Source organism: Lipotes vexillifer, unplaced genomic scaffold, assembly GCF_000442215.2.
Source record: "Lipotes vexillifer unplaced genomic scaffold, Lipotes_vexillifer_v1.1 scaffold358, whole genome shotgun sequence".
Taxonomy (NCBI): Eukaryota; Metazoa; Chordata; class Mammalia; order Artiodactyla; family Lipotidae; genus Lipotes; species Lipotes vexillifer.
Window position 1 is genome coordinate 210937 of NW_006796357.1, and position 17671 is coordinate 228607.

General features: G+C 38.3%; 1 protein-coding gene across 1 annotated transcript in view; it reads left to right on the plus strand.

Annotated features, from left to right (window-relative positions):
- Positions 1-350: 350 nt before the first annotated feature.
- Positions 351-17671, plus strand: part of LOC103088693 (TBC1 domain family member 8B) — a 22076-nt gene continuing 4755 nt past the window's right edge. Inside the window, exons 1-4 of the mRNA XM_007468501.1 lie at positions 351-646; positions 14122-14232; positions 16664-16782; positions 17298-17523. Coding sequence (XP_007468563.1) covers positions 517-646; positions 14122-14232; positions 16664-16782; positions 17298-17523 — 586 coding nt within the window. The 5' untranslated portion in view covers positions 351-516. The remainder of the gene's footprint in view (positions 647-14121; positions 14233-16663; positions 16783-17297; positions 17524-17671) is intronic.

Sequence of the window (17671 nt, forward strand, 5' to 3'; positions counted from 1 at the left end):
GAATGGCCGTTCGTTACTCCCAAATTCCGGAAACTGTTTTCGACCGTTTAACACCCTCGGCTGTAAAAGGATGAGAAGAAACAACACTTCTATACCCGGGCTCACTTATTTGCTAGAAAACTCTTTAAACTTTCGATAGGCAAATCCACTTAACTGGTGGCGGGACCCGCTTTGAAAGCACCCCCACCCAGTTCTCTCCCCAGTGGATTGTGGGAAGTGTAGTCCGGAGCTCCAGGTGCTTGAGTACAGAAAAGCGGGGAGTAAACTACAACTCCCAGAAGGGAAAGGAACGGGACTATTTCCCAGTCGGGCGGTAGCGCTGTGGGAGGGAATTGGCCGTCTCGCTGCCTACGTGGGAGAGAAGGGAGGGTTGGGGGAAGTGTGGAAAAGCAGAACCTGAGCGGCTGCCGCCTGAGGCAGATTTGGTGGGAGAAGTAGAGGGGAGGAAACGGGTGGAGGGGTGAGGTGAGGAGGGCATCTGGGTCGCTGCTTCCGGGTGGCATAAAGTTCTTCGCGATGTGGCTGAAGCCCGAGGAAGTGCTCCTGAAAAATGCGCTGAAGCTGTGGCTGATGGAAAGGTCCAACGACTACTTCGTGCTGCAGCGGCGTCGGGGCTACCGGGAGGAAGGCGGCGCGGGGCTCACAGGTAAGCTTTGGCCATCCCCCTCACCCCCTCGCCTCTGGGCCGTGTTCGCTGGTACTTAAAAGGTGTTGAGGCACACAGTCGTCGCCGCCCGCCGCCCGATCCTAAACCCTGGGCGGGGGGGTACTGGGGTTCTTCTCCCGCCACCACCTTTCCTTCGCCCTCACCGAGTCCTGAAAACGCCTCCCTGGACCAGCAGTCGGTCTTTGGGTGGGACGGGGAAAGGGAGGAGGGGTTCCTTCTGAAGCCAAGGAAGAATCTGAGGTAAAGGAAGTGTTCTTTCTGAGGCAGAGTACCTGCCCTGTCGCTTTCCATGGGGGAGGGGGCTGGTAACGAGCGTTAGACTTGGGCAGGTCGCATTTAGTCTGGTGACCCGGGCCAGTTCGCAGTTGTGCACTTAACTTTTTCACAAGCCTCCCAGCCCCTCCCCTGCCCCCCATCGGTAACCGCCACGCTGGGGGTGGGAGGTGTAATTGTGTGGGAGGAGGGGTGATGAGGAAAAAGGGAGGAGCTCCAATCCTGTCTCGAGGAATCGGCATCAAATGAGAGGTTAGGGAGTCAGGGGAGGGTCCGAGTGCGGGGGAGGGTGAGGGGTAGGTCTCAGAATTGCTGAACCCTCCCGATTTATCATCTTTCACTTTGTCTCCAAGTTTTCAGTCCTGGGATCCCCTCTCAAAGTAACCTTCGTAATTCATTTCTCTCTGGAGGAAAGAGAGAAATGCCCTTTCTTTCAAAACCAAAGTTGTAAGCAAACCAGTTAAACAAACGGAAGTTTCTCTTCCCGCCTAATCTATCCTGCCTTCACTTCTTTGATTTACAAATCAAGAACTCTGCCTGGGTCTAGTATTTAAAGCCTCCAAGGAGTTTTGGTCTGAGACCTGTCGTCTTGGGCAGGGGCATGCAAACTTTTGGTCATTGGGAGACCAGAGCTCTTTATCGTGACAACTTCTAGTTTGGCATTGTGGCCTTGAAGTGATGAACCAGGCTTAATTCAGCAGCGAGATGGAACGGGAAGAGGGAAGAGTCCCAAAACCTTCATGTTAGTCCCATCCTAATCTCCTGTTGAATTATATTCGACAAATTCTTTCATTTATTCAATCTGAAGCGCCTACTATGTGCCACATGGAATGCTAGGGTACAAAGATAATTAACATTCAGTTCCCTGCCTTCGAAGTGCTCTTAATCTGGCAAAGGGTCGGGTTTGGGGGAAGTAACTAGCAAACCAGGCAAATTATAATTATAACCCGTTAACTACTAAACCAGGCAAATTGTAATTAGAACCAAATAACTGAAGGGTTGGGTAAAGATTCATGGAGGAGGTGACATTGCTTTTTCTCTTCTGGTAAATGGTGTCTACCTCAGAGCTGAGAGGATAAAATGAAAGTTAACAGGAGCCAAATCAATGTGTTTTGTTAAGATGGAGATGAACATGTGCTGTTATTTCCTTTTTTTCCCCAAGACCCCAGCAGTGTGGAGAGAATTTTGAGGTTCTATGGGACATTTAAAAAAAAATTTTGCATGACCTATTTATCCTATCCAGCGTCTGAAAAGGCTGTCTTGAAAATACGGCAACAAAAATTGCCTGATTAAACTTCACATTTTGTCGTTTTCTCATTCTCAAAAATTACCAGTGTTATTTTGCAGAGGAGTCTTTCCATTTATTAGATGTATATGTTTACCAGATTAAAACTTGAGAATCAATGGTCATAATTACCCAGTGACAATTCACCCACTTGAGTCCATTGAGAACAGATCGGAATATATTTAAAACAGATTTTCCAGCCCAGTGTTACAGCACAATATTTTGGTTCCCCATAATCTTACTTTACCAGAATTTTTCTGGTACTCCTGGCCTCATCTACCAAAGAAGTGTATTTCACTTTGTTACAACTACTGTGTTCCTGAAAATTAATAAGTAAATCAGTTTTTTGAGAATCAAATCACTGTTATGTAGTAGTAAATGTTTTTTTACTTGTTGCAAATTTTCTTTGTATAATCACTCCTTGTTTTCTGTGTTTGGTTTTTCATTTGACGTAGTTTTTTTTTTTTTTTTTCTTCCACACAGCTTGTGGGATCTTAGTTCCCTGACCAGGGATTGAACCTGGGCCCTCGGCAGTGAGAGCTCGGGAGTTGTAACCACTGGACCTTGAGGGGATTCCCTTGACATGCTTTCTTGGAGCATGGATCAGTTGCACCAGTTTCTTATCTCTATCCTACCCACTCCCATTTACTCTAGCCCCATCTCTTTAGAATAAGAGAGTGTTTATATGAAGAAATAAACCAAGATTTCTTTTTTTTAAAATAAATTTATTTATTTATTTTTGGCTGCGTTGGGTCTTCGTTGCTGCACGTGGGCTTTCTCTAGTTGCGGCGAGCGGGGGCTACTCTTCCTTGTGGTGCGCGGACTTCTCATTGCAGTGGCTTCTCTTGTTGCAGAGCACCAGCTCTAGGTGCGTGGGCTTCGGTAGTTGTAGCAGGCGGGCTCAGTAATCGTCGCTCGCAGGCTCCAGAGCACAGCCTCAGTAGTTGTGGCACACGGGCTTTGTTGCTCTGCGGCATGTGAGACCTTCCCAGACCAGGGCTCGAACCCTTGTCTCCCTCATTGGCTCGAACCCGTGTCTCCCTCATTGGCAGGCGGACTCTTAACCACTGCGCCACCAGGGAAGCCCTAAACCAAGATTTCTGCCACACATGTATGTTGAGAACAGCCACAGCCCCATTTTTGTGGTCAGTTCGTATCTCTGCATGCTTGCTTTACCAGTTGTATTGTCAAGATGCTTGAAATTACCACATGAGAGCTACCACTATATTTCATGTAAATTAAACAAAATGGATCAGAATGGAGCAAAGAGGTGTTTTTAAGGTTCATTTGGTTCTTTTTGGTCCAGAGCAAAAGTGTGCTGATTTTCATGGCTGCTTGATTACTGTATTCTTACTTAAAATCGTGAAGCCAAAAGCTTTGATGTGCTTTACCACAAATCCACATTTGGATTAGCTCTCACAGGAGTTTGACTGTGTGCCAGCATAAGCTTGCCTTTGTCCATTTTGTTTGCTAAAATCCAATGTTACGTGCTCCCCCTTTAAGATATTCGTTTATATATTTTTTAATGAAGAAAAGATAATGACCATCTAGAAATGTTAATAGTTGTACTTTCTTTAAGATTTCATTTCTTGGCCATGTGATAATTGGCAATAAGCACCAGCAATGTAATGACTTTAGCTGTGGATTTGGTGAAGTTAGTTGACTCTTTTTTTTTCTCTTTAATTCTAATAATGGAATTGGAGCAACAGAGAACCCTAGGATGGTTTTAGCAAGAGACTAATTTGGAAGTTAGAGTTCTTAAATCCTTTTCTAAATTTTTGAAACACTTCTAGTGGATATCTGGTAGATTACTTACCATTTGCCTAACTATCTTACTTAATTGTACTGGTTCATAGCAGGGTGGAATATCTTGTGGAAATTTTTGTTATACATAAGATTATTTTTCAGATAAAGTGATCTGTACTTTATTACTTCTCATTTAAAGAAGTAATTCACCCTTCTGTAACTGTATTTTTGCAGTTACCTTGCATTATTCCTTGTTCTTCCTGTCTGATAAGTGTGATGACTTCTCTGGCACCTAAATTTAGCACCTGGCTTTATGTAATTAAAAATAATTTATGCATATTTGGATTAAGCACAAATTAACAATTTGCTCTGCTTGGCAGATGGGAGCGACTACATGAGTGAAATTATGGGGCTACATTCTATTAAGTATTCTAGTGTATGGGACTTAGGAAGGTCTGCCAATTAGGAAGCTTTAATTTAGATAGTTTGTTGAGAGTATTTTGCTCTTGAATCTTCCATATCTGAACAGTGTAAGCAGGTTCTTGTGTGCTGGATTGACAGCCTCCCTCAGTAGACCTCTTTTTTTGTGATGTAGAACAAGACTAAGAAATAAAACATGAAAATGGAGGATGTTTCCTTATCTCTTCTTTCATCTTGGCATCATTACTTTGAAATTAAACCATCTGTAAAAACTAGAACATGGTAATGTTTGAAATGAGCTTTCCATTTCAAAATGTTTTATGATATTTTATATAAACTTAATAAATCACTATGTGAGTTATCATAATTAAACACATACATAAAAAACAATAAGGTAGGCTTTTAAAAAAGTTGTTAATGACCATCCCTCAAAAATACAAGGCTTTTCTCTCCTTCTTCCCTACCCCGAACTCAAGGACCAAACTCTGAAAATGTTCTCAGTTTTCCTTGGCAAAATATCCCTGCATTCTATGCTCACAAAGGAACCATCTGGTAAAATTTTGGCCTCCCAGGTACCTCATTACTGGGACCAGGGTGCACAAATGGTGGCCTTGACATTTCATTTTACATAAGGAAAGATCAACCCTCCCCCCACTCACATACACTGTAAATTAATAAATATAATTTTGGCTTATTAAAGAGAAAATCCCATAGGGCAACCCCTAGGGAGGCAAATCACACTGTGTGCTCCGCTCCTTTTTCCCCTCCCTGGAACCTGGATCCCTGTGAAATCAAGCAAACATTTGCCTTTAAAGATCTCCTAGAATGATAAATGACAGCTTTGTAGGAGGTTTTGAGATATGAAGGATGGTCAGTGTCACCAATTTTTCTAGGTAGTAACGGAAGGATTATTATTTTTTTTGGTAGGGATACATCTATATTATTATCTGTCTAAAACATTAATTATGCTTACAACTGAATTTTTTTAACATCTTTATTGGAGTATAATTGCTTTACAATGTTGTATTAGTTTCCGCTGTATAACAAAGTGAATCAGTTATACGTATACATATATCCCCATATCCCCTCCCTCTTACGTCTCCCTCCCACCCTCCCTATCCCACCCCTCTAGGTGGTCACAAAGCACGGAGCTGATCTCCCTGTGCTATGCGGCTGCTTCCCACTAGCTATCTATTTTACATTTGGTAGTGTGTATATGTCCATGCCACTCTCTCACTTCGTCCCAGCTTACCCTTCCCCCTCCCGTGTCCTCAAGTCCATTCTCTAGTAGGTCTGTGTCTTTATTCCTGTCCTGCCCCTAGGTTCTTCATGACCATTTTTTTTTTTAGATTCCATATATATGTGTTAGCATATGATATTTGTTTTTCTCTTTCTGACTTAACTTCACTCTGTATGACAGACTCTAGGTCCATCCACCTCACTACAAACAACTCAATTTCGTTTCTTTTTATGGCTGAGTAATATTCCATTGTATATATGGGCCACATCTTCTTTATCTATTCATCTGTTGATGGACACTTAGGTTGCTTCCATGTCCTGGCTATTGTAAATAGAGCTGTAATGAACATTGTGGTACATGACTCTTTTGGAATTATGGTTTTCTCAGGGTATATGCCCAGTAGTGGGATTGCTGTTTTAGTCTTTTAAGGAACCTCCATACTGTTCTCCATAGTGGCTGTACCAATTTACATTCCCACCAACAGTGTAAGAGGGTTCCCTTTTCTCCATACCCTGTCCAGCATTTATTGTTTGTAGACTTTTGATGATGGCCATTCTGGCCAGTGTGAGGTGATACCTCATTGTAGTTTTGATTTGCATTTCTCTAATGATTAGTGATGTTGAGCATCCTTTCATGTGTTTGTTGGCAATCTGTATATCTTCTTTGGAGAAATGTCTATTTAGGTCTTCTGCCCATTTTTGGATTGGTTTTTTTTGGTTTTTTGATATTGAGCAACATGAGCTGCTTGTATATTTTGGAGATTAATCCTTTGTCAGTTGCTTCGTTTGGAAATATTTTCTCCCCTTCTGAGGGTTGTCTTTTCATCTTGCTTATGGTTTCCTTTGCTGTTCCAAAGCTTTGAAGTTTCATTAGGTCCCATTTGTTTATTTTTATTTCCATTTCTCCAGGAGGTGGGTCAAAAATGATCTTGCTGTGATTTATGTCATAGGGTGTTCTGCCTATGTTTTGCTCTAAGAGTTTTATAGTGTCTGGCCTTACATTTAGGTCTTTAATCCATTTTGAGTTTATTTTTGTGTATGGTGTTAGGGAGTGTTCTAATTTCATTCTTTTACATGTAGCTGTCCAGTTTTCCCAGCACCACTTATTGAAGAGGCTGTCTTTTCTCCATTGTATATTTTTGCCTTCTTTATCAAAGGTAAGGTGACCCTATGTGTGTGGGTTTACCTCTGGGCTTTCTATCCTGTTCCATTGGAAGGATTGTTGACTGCATACCTATAAGCTTTGGGCCTTTCTTCAGATACCTGGTAATGCACTGCTCTCTCTCGCTTTCCCTTCCCCTGCTTGCTGCTGGAGTCTTTCCTCCCTTAAGCATAGGCTGGAAACCACCACTCCAGTTTACCTTAGGGTCCTGAATCCTCAAGAGTTACGTTAAAGTAATAATGATGTAGATTGTATGCAATTAGGTTGGTTTCTTTTCTTTCTTTTCTTTTTTTTTGGTTAAGATATTGGAGATTTATAATGTAAGTAGGAAATTAATATTTGCCGTCAAGTAGATGTCGTTCTAATGAAAAGAGAATCAAGACTTAAAAGTGTTGATACTGACCATTCTTCATTTTTCAAAACCTACAGAGTTGTTCTTTATTATATCATTCAAAGAGATCTTTAAAGGTAATTTTTTACTTGATTTCACCTGTATCAAAATGTCCCAGGGAGGGAACTGAGCACAGTGTGATTTGCCCTCCCCAGGGGTTACCCTATGAGATTTTTTTTTTAATAAGTCAACTACAAGCTAAAATCCACAAATGCTTGAATACACCTAGTCCAGTGATTCCACTTACCCCATTCACCCTGCTTCCTTTATCTTCCCTGTTTCTTTAATATTTTATGTGTCTATTTAGTTGTAATTGTTTTATAAAGGCTTTGTTTTGTCATTTGTAAAATGGGAACAAAACTTATCTTCCCTATCTCATGGCATTGTTATGTGAGTCAAATGAGTTTTGAAACCTTCGAGCAACTATATAAACATTTGAAGTTCATTTATCTATTAATGAAGGTACGAGATGTTAAGTGCCATTTTCTTTACCCGAAGACCAAATGAGGATCTATATTTGTACCATTTTCCCTAGTAATTACTTTTCCCATGTTGTATATAGAAATTGATTTGGAGTAGTAACACTGAGTATATACAATATGCAGTGATATCACTACAAAATCAAAACACTGATAGTTAATCACTCAAGAATTTTGGTATGATAATGACTATGCATCTATGGTTTTTTTGGTTGTTTTTTGGCCGCCTGGCTTCTGGGATCTTAGTTCCCCAACCAGGGATCGAACCCGGGCCCTCGGCGGTGAGAGCGCAGAGTGATAACCACTGGACCACTAGGGAATTCCTGCATCTATGGTTTTTAATCAAAATAATATACAGCAATTAGAATAAAATAGCAGGACAGAATTTCTTTTTGATCTACAATTTCCCAAAACCCAGAAGTTCTCAAACAGTGCTTCTGTAGATATAAGTGTAAGCATCACTTGTCTTAGTGGTATTGAAGAGTATGTATAACTTTAGTTATCTTAGTTACAGTTTTCAAAACATAATACTTGAAGAAGAAATAATGATTCAGCTGGTGAGAGCCCATGTTTCTGTTGGACAGTTGTGGAAGGAGTATAGATGTAAAGTAAGCTAAAAATTAATAAAATAAAGGGCACTATAAAGTTTACCATGTTGCTGTACAGCTATGAAATGGATTTTATATTACCTTGATGTTAGAAAATCTGCCCAGTTTTTCACCTTTTGCTGCTGCTATATGAGCACAACAGGTAAGAGTAAATCCTAAATGTGATGTTACAAGATACATTCATTCAACTGATAATTACCTAGTGTCTTCTAAAAATCAAGCACTGTTTTAGGTGCTGGAGATAACAGCAGTGAGCAGAGCAAAATCCCCATTCTCATGGGGCTAACATTTTAGTTGAGGGAGGCAAATAAACAAATAATATATGGCTGGTGGCAGTAAAGGATATGAAGAAAAATAAAGTAAGGTATAGTAATAGAGAGGGGAGGGGATTGGTATTTTAGGTAAATTTGGTGTAGGAACACTTCTTTAAGGTAACCTATGCGCAGAGACCAGAGGGACTAGAGTATATGAGCCAAGCAGGTTTTTGGGAGCAGAGTGAATATACATAATTCTGTCTGGGAATTTCACTGTGAAGGGAAGCAGAGAAATGGGTAGTAGCTGGCTGCTGTCCTGGGTGTTGGGTATACAGTGGTGAATAAAACAGAAATAGTTTCTACCCCCACAGACTTTATAAATCTGGTGGGACAGACAAATAATAAACAAGTAAGCAAGCAAGATATGTAATTATTAGGGTAGTCAGTAATAATATCAGCCTGGTTTGAGTGGCTTATAAATAGTCATGCATGAGGAGTATTTGAAACTCCCAAAGCAATTTTCCAGGACCAGATCTGGTGTAAAGTATGCTTATCTAATGTCCTGTTAAATGATACAAAGATTTCCTAAAAGCAGTGATTAATAACAATAGGTGGTATTCTGGTGGCAGAATCCCAGTGTGACATCTGTGGAGCAACTTGCCAAAAGCCAGTTTGGATTGTTTTTTAAAATTAAATCAGCCATCTCTCAGCACCAACAATATCTGGGCTGTGGTTTGGTAAAGAGAACTGGGGAGGACATTCTAAGTGGGAGGAATAATATGGTAGTGAAAAAGCAAAAGGTGGCAGTTGTTGGGGACACAGCAAGTACTTCAGATTCATTTATTTGTGGTTGAAAATATGAGACTCAAGATATAGTGCCCTTAGCAACCAGAAAGTTTGTTGAAGAGCAATGTCCTCATCTATAGAAGAGGAAAACCCGGAAAACCAGAGAGAATATCAAAGGGACCTGAGAATTAAACCTTTGTTGTTTTTTGTCTCCACTGCCATTTCAGTTCCCACCTAGATGGTCTTGTTTTTTTCTCTCTCACTCCAGTATAAAAAAGTGAAGTTTAATCAATAGTTATCCTCTTGTTTTAAACTAACCAAAATCATGGCCATCTTTAGTTCTTCTAAATAATGATTTTAAAGCACTGTACTATGTATGAGTTTTCATTTGCTACCACACTTGCTTTTTGCTTTGCACCTGGGAATTCAGATGTTGTATTTTTAAAAATTTTCTGAGGGCTACTCATTTTGTACAGTGATGCATAAGTCTTGAAGTGTATTAAGGTGCTGTAAATAAAGATGGTAACAATTCTCATATTTCTCTATGTTTTAATCTTTAGAAGTATAGCTGGATTTGATTAATAATTCATGTATGCTTTTTTATCCCCATGACACTGTAATCTGCCATTTATGTCATCAGTTACTTACCTTTAAAAAATTCTAAATCCTTTAATGAAACAAAAATTTCAGTTGGGGAAGGAAAGGAGAGCTTATGTATATCTAGTTTTCAAGTAAATGTCTTTAAAAAAATGAAGGGAGAGGGAAAACAGGACAAAAGAGTTATTTTTATTAACAGTTTTCCAAAGCTCTTAGTGTAAAGTTGGCAGCTTTCAAAATGTCAGCTGTGGCTCTTGGATAGTTGTAAAATAAGCATTCATAGTCTTGTTTTAAGGACTTAGAACTGGCAGCAAAAGCAGTAGAAACAGGAAAACCTACAACCTCTACTGAGAACACTACTTTTTCCTATTTGAATGTATTTCCTACTAAGAGTGCTGTCATTTTACTAATTAGTTTGTTCATCAACTTTTAATGAACTTGAGATTATAAAAAATTCAGTAAAGGTGTACTTGTTTGACTTTGTAAATACGGCAACTTAAGGCAAGATACAGAATCCACTATAAAGTTCCAGTAATCATTTCTGTGGCCCCAAATTATAACCTAACATTTTACTTAGAATGGAAATTAAATCTTGTTTGTATTAGGAAGTTCATTTTAATGACTTCTGTAGCTAGAGCAGTGTTGCCTTACACAATGTCCTCAATCTACTTTACAAGCAGAAAGAGCCACTTGTCAAATGAAAGTGTACTAAACTAGCACATTGATAATGAGTACCATCTTCAAGCTTTGGCTCTTTTATAGTGGCCCTTCCTCCAAGACTCAGGTCTTGGTCCTACTTGTTCATCATTATCATTAACCTAATATAAAAAAGAAATGTTTATCAAATTTGCAGCTGTCTGAAAATGGAAAGGGACAGTTAATACCATAGATCAGTTTTCTCAACACTGGCCGTAGATTCAACTGAGAACCTTTTAAACAAACTAAATGACACTGGAATATTTATGGGTAAAATGATATGATCTGGGATTTACTTTAAAATACTCTAGGAGGGATTAATGATAGAAGATTGGCAAAATGTTGAGAATTATTGAAGTTATGTGATGGGCACATAGAAGTTTTAGTTTATTATTCTATTTTTGAAAATTTTTATAATACAAAGTTAAGGAAAAAACAGAATACCCGGGCCCTGTCCCAGATGAATTAAATTAGAATCTCCAGGCTTTAGTAGTTTTAAAAGTCGAGCTTGAGGAGTTTTTAAAAGTCCTCCAAATGATTCAAATTTGCAGTTAGGGTTGAGAATCACTATCATAGAAGGTAAAATCAAGATTCAGGTAGAACTGGACAAGTTAGAATGCTCAGTTAAAGTCAGTGAGCTAAAATTTATCATAGGTAAATGTAAACTGCATTTCGGTTTTTTAAGAAATCAGCTGTACAGGACAGAGAATACCTAGGTTGGTGCTTATGTTTGTGAAGAAGATCACAGTGGATTAGTTGATCACAAGCTTAGTATGATAATAATATGACATAGGGACTGAAAAATCTTGTATGATCTTTGACGGCATTAATAGAACCATGTAGCCCACAATATAAAAAGCCTACATTTGTACAGATCTTACCTGGTATTCAGGTTTGAGTGACACATTTCATAAGAGACTTTGGCAAATAGGTATGTTAAGAGAATGATAGAAGAAATAATAAGAGTCCCAGACAATCTCATGCAACAAACTGGTGTAAGAACTCGGTATATTTTAAGGTAGGCGAGGAGAAGAATAAGCAAGGGGAGACAAGGTAACTATAATAATACTTGAAGACCCATCATATTGAATAGAGCGTATGTTTTATATTGCCCCAAAGTTGCAAGGAAGTATTGAATAGCATTTTATTTATCCTAAGAAAGACCTTCCTTTTTCTTTTTTTTTAAGTGTATAAGAAATACCTTCAGTTTTCTATCTTAAGGGTTAAAAAATGTTCACTGTAAAAATTTCAGAAAATATGTGTAGGTGTAAAAAAGAAAATAATGATCACCCATCATCCTGCTGCCTGGAGATAACCACTGTAACCAGGATTGGCTACCTAATGTGTGTGGCCCAGTGCAAAATGAAAATGCAGGGCTCTTTGTTCAAAAATTTAGAATTTTAAGATGGGTGACAGTAGCGTATTAAAGCAAGCACAGGGCCCTTCTGAGCATGAGGCCTTAATGGACAGGCCACAAGCTCATAAAGCCAGCCCTGATTATAACATCTGGATATATACAGTTCACCCTTGAGCAACATGGGGTTTGAACTGTGCAGGTCCACTTATATGTGGGTTTTTTTTCTCCAATAAATACAACAGTACTACATGGTCTGCGGTTGGTTGAACCCGAGGATGTAGAACCGCAGATAAGGAGGGCCGACTATGAAGTTATATGCAGATTTTTGACTGTGTGGTGGTTACCTCCCCTAACCCCTGTGTTGTTCAAGGGTCAACCATAAAATATTTTAGAAATAACTTTCTAACTAGTAGAAATTCCCACCAATGCAATAGGCTGACTTGGGAGAACTCTGGAGTTTACAGGAAAAAGCCAGGCTTTCTATCAGGGATACCATAACACAGATGAATGTATGGGTAGTTGGACTACATGACATTCTAGGGTGTTTTTCATCTCTGACATCAGTGATGCTCTATCTCTATCCATCCAAATAACTGGTTCATGAACAATAATCATTACCTGTAAATTGCCTATTTTTTAAAATCATAGAACCTTGCTTTTTTTGTTATCTTGCTGTGTCATTTAATAAAGTATTTCACGTGCACTTATGGTGATGAGTTTCCTTAAGAAGTTTGTTGCTACTTATATGTCAGGATGCTACCAAAACCACATAGACCTTTAATAGGGTCTAGAACATTGATACCTTACTCAGTTATAGACATTCAAAGAATGATTTGAATTTCTTGATATTTTTAAATCTCTTGTTCTGTCATGCAGCTGAGAGACCGTATCTATTCTGTTCCCAATTTAATATTGCTATAGAACTTCCCATATGTAGGCTGATTCATGACCTTGGATATCCAGGCTGTCAGATGATAAACCTCTGTGTGTATGGAAAGGCAACCCAAAGTTGTCTGCTTGTTTTCTTGTACTTTTAGAACCCAGACACTGGCACATATTAATTCCTAAATGACTTGCAGGGACTTGATGATGATTATAGCTTAATGTGCTGGAAGACTTCCCCAAGTGACTAGAAATGTATTCTAGCACTAGCTTCCAAATTATTTGTTGCATGGTTTTACACTAACTGCCTGATTTAAAGCACTTACAAAAACCGAACAATTTCCTTTCTACGTAGTGTAAAGCACTCATAATCTTGCAAACATTTCTGTTGCAAAAAAATGAATTCCAAATTGAGAAATTAAATGTTAAAAAGAAATTCCCCTTACCTAAGCATTTTAATTAATCAAGGTTTTTTATCTTGTTTAAATATCCATTGTTTTCTTATAATAGTATTAGCTAACACTGAGTCTTTTGCTATGTGCTAAGCATTGTGCTAAGTGTTTTATGTGTAATAATAACTCATTTCATCTTTACAACAACCTTTTGTGGTGGCCTCCATTTTTACCCCCTTATTTTACAAATGAGGATGAAGAAAACGTAATTACAACTGGCTCAAGTTGACACAAGTAAGTACCAGAGCCAGGATTCAAACCTAGGTAATCTCTGGTACCAGAATCTACATTCTTTTGTTTTGTTTTGTTTTGTTTTGTTTTTTGCGGTACGCGGGCCTCTCACTGTTGTGGCCTCTCCCGTTGCGGAGCACAAGCTCCAGACGTGCAGGCCCAGCGGCCATGGCTCACGGGCCCAGCCGCTCCGCGGCATGTGGGATCCTCCCGGACCGGGGCACGAACCCGTGTCTCCTGCATCGGCAGGCAGACTCTCAACCACCACGCCACCAGGGAAGCCCCAGAATCTACATTCTTATCTGTTCTATACACAACCTTGTAAAGGAGGTAAATAAGTGCTGCAAATATATCATAAGGTTTAGACAACTGAACCTGACATTCTTTTATTGAAAGATAATATTTTCAAGAACTACTGACATTGGAGCAGCGTAATCTCTTCATCCTGAGTATATTTTTTCTTTAAGAAAAATCTCTATAAGGAAGCTTTGGGCTAGAAATTCAAAAAAAAAAAACATTGGTTGTTAGTCATATGAAGTGATATTGATTTTATCTCTTGTAAAATCCTTGTTTCAACAGTCTCTTTATTACAATAGGGCTTCTGGTTGGGACTCTGGATTCAGTCTTAGACTCCACTGCTAAAGTAGCTCCATTTCGCATCCTACACCAGACACCAGATTCTCAAGTTTACCTGTCAATTGCTTGTGGTGAGTATGATTTTTAAAACATGGAATTCAAACAAATAAGGATGTTAAGAAATTGGATATTTAAATTTACTTATACTTCCCAGTTGTTTCGTTTCTTTTTAAAATTGATTTTTATTGGAGTATAGTTGATTTACAAATAGAGTCACAGATGTAGAAAAGAAACGTATGGTTACCAAGGGGGAAACGGGGGTGGGGGTGAGGGATAAATTGGGAGATTGGGATTGACATATATACACTACTATATATAAAATAGATAACTAATAAGAACCTGCTGTATAGCACAGGAAACTCTACTCAATACTCTGTAATGACTTATATGGGAATAGAATCTCCCCAGTTGTTTTGATTTAGAAATGAGTTAAATGTGCAGCTCTATTTGAGAGACTAGAAAGATATCTGTTTATTGAAGAAGGATTATAAATTATTTTTTAAAAATCCATTAATATGAGGGACCTAAAGCATGTGTTCCATCAGTGCTGATTCAGAGTAAATTTTGCTTAGTGCTACTGCTGTATGACTCCTTTCTTCAACTTATTGGGTTGGCCAAAAAGTTCATTTGGGTTTTCCATACCATCTTTCGGAAAAACCCAAACGAACTTTTTGGCTAACCCAATACCTCTCCTGCTTAACCCAACTGCTAGGAAGATAAGAACCTCCCCCATGAAGTACTTTGTTTCATCTCTAATAACTCAGATGAGGAGAATCAAGTTCAAAACTTAAAGGTTGATCCCTAAGAAAATTTAAGCCTAAAAATCTGAACCTTTTTTAGTTACACACCGACTTTCTCGCAAAAGTCACCATATCCCTGAAATATGAAGGGGTATCTTACACATAATGCTATATATTCATCTATGCTGGGGTGGGTTCAGATGCTTCCACATATATCTTTTGTAGTAGAAAAGGAATTAGGATGGTTCTTCCTAGCAAAGAAACTCAAAATTTAACAAAATACAGTCACAGTTTACTTCTTTTATGATGCCATTACAATGTTGGTCTAAATTAGAATCCGAAATTTGTGGCTTTTTTAATGTCGAAAGGCTGCCTTTTTCTCATTCTTTCTCCCTTCTCCCCCCTCTTCTTTTAAGTATACATACTTTAAAAAAAAATAAAAGCCTGTCAATTTCTGGACAGTTCATATGTGTGAACATACAGCATACAATTAATTTTTTAAAATGTGTGGCTTGTTTTGTGCATCTCCCTCTAAACTTCCTTTAGTGTTTCTGGTGAGTGTTTTCTCCTGGCTCTTTTAAATTGAATGCTGTTTAAACTAAATGCAGAAGATATTACACCTGCTGACATCATGAGATGTCTGTAACCTCAACTCTAAATCTGGTTGGTAGAAATTATTTAGAAAAAAATATCCTTTTTACTTAAAAAAAATGGATGATAATACAACTTATTCCCCCAAATTAACCTGATACAGAAATATAGTAGTTACCTACTAATGAAGCTTCTTTATACCTAAAGGACCAAAATAAAGGCCTTAAAATTTCCCCATGGCTTTTATTTGTTGTTCATTAAAGAAAGATATTACACATGGTATGATGACTTGAGAACCATGAATACAATTCTAACTGAACTGTAGGAAATAGGCGATTTTGCAGTGTCAATAAATTTTTTAATGTATCACTCTTCCATATATCATAAAACGTACTTAGAAGTCAGGATATTTCTTTTGAATGAGATTTGTATAATCTGCAGTGCTAGAGAGATCTTAAAGGTATGTGGGTTATAGGGGGAAACTGATAGATATTGAAATGTTCTTCAAGCCAAAGCAACCCAGAGCTAAGTGTAGTATTTAGTCTGACCCTCAATAAACCACCTAACACTGATGCAGGAGGTCACAAGGATTTAACCTTGCTACAGGGTTTCTAACCTCTTTCATAAAATTTCTTTAAGTTGAATAGACCTTTTAATGAAGGAGTTGACTCTGAGCAAAGACTTCATACTTTCTGAGATAGAGTTGCCACAGTTGAAATCCACATTTATACAGTGTGCATAGGATTGTCATGTGCATGCTGTTTTCAGTCACACAGATAGGCACAGTACTGACTGTATTATTTGAAGGCCAAAGATTAAATTATGTTTATTTATATTCTGGTACTCTATATATTCTCTTAAAAGAACTGGTTACGTAGGCACCAGTTACTGGCACCTTGTTTTCAGAATTTTATATCTTTTCTCATGAGTTGTATTTACTTTTCTCCACTTTCCTGAAATATTTTATCCTTTCTACTTATAGTGTTCCTACCCACATATAGTGATGAAATAGAGAATAAATGTAGTACCCCTATTCTTTTATGATGATCATTTTTGAAAATGAGCAAATATAATTTTATTTCTTTTAAAACTAAGCTTATAAATATCAAGAGCAGTTCTTTTGTGTGTGGAGTTTTCTTTGAGTCTTTCATTCTCTTTTATTATGAATCAGGAGCCAACAGAGAAGAAATAACCAAACATTGGGAATGGTTAGAACAAAATATCATGAAGACCTTGTCTGTGTTTGATTCTAATGAAGATGTTACTAATTTTGTACAAGGAAAGATAAGAGTAAGTGGCATGGATATATTTTGTAGATGGAATACCAAAGTCTTTGACCCTCTTATTTGAGGATGGAAGCTGCATGGCAGGTCATTGTTTTACTGCCACCTTTCAGGATTGGCAGAAGCACATATATGAATATCAGAATCAGAACTAAAGACATTGTAAAGTTAGCAGTTAGTCTTTAGTGCCCTTGTGAGTGCTATTAGGGATATTTTCATTTCAGAATCTCATGAGTTTGCAGTTTGAATGAACCCTTCACTCAATCAAAATAATATTTAGCACCTCTATTTGTGGGAGCTCCTTGTGAGGCATTAGAAAAAGCCTAATTACAAAATTAAACAAAATCTGCTCACCTCTGTCCTAAGAGATATGTGTGCACATGCATGTGTGTGTGTGTGTGTGTGTGTGTGTGTGTGTGTGTGTGTGTACACAGTTTTATTCAATGAATTGTTTAAATATGTGAGAGATATTTTTGTTGGTAGCTAATTACTAATTTTCAGAAAATATTTTGTCTCCTTTAGGGATTAATTGCTGAAGAGGGAAAACATTCTTTTGCAAAAGAAGATGACCCTGAGAAATTTCGAGAAGCCCTTTTGAAATTTGAAAAATGTTTTGGTTTACCAGAGCAGGAAAAGTTAGTGACCTATTACTCGTGCAGTTATTGGAAAGGACGGGTTCCTTGTCAGGGTTGGCTATATCTTAGCACCAACTTTCTGAGCTTCTATTCTTTTTTGTTGGGATCAGAAAGTAAGTGGTTTCTGTTGCTTACTATGACTTTGAACTTGCAGACTGACCTATCAACTCTGTGGTGGTGTTAGGTTGCATATAAAGTAATAGGATAGATATTAAGGGTAATTAAACTGTACATTAAAAAGTTCACTTCATCTAGGGAAAG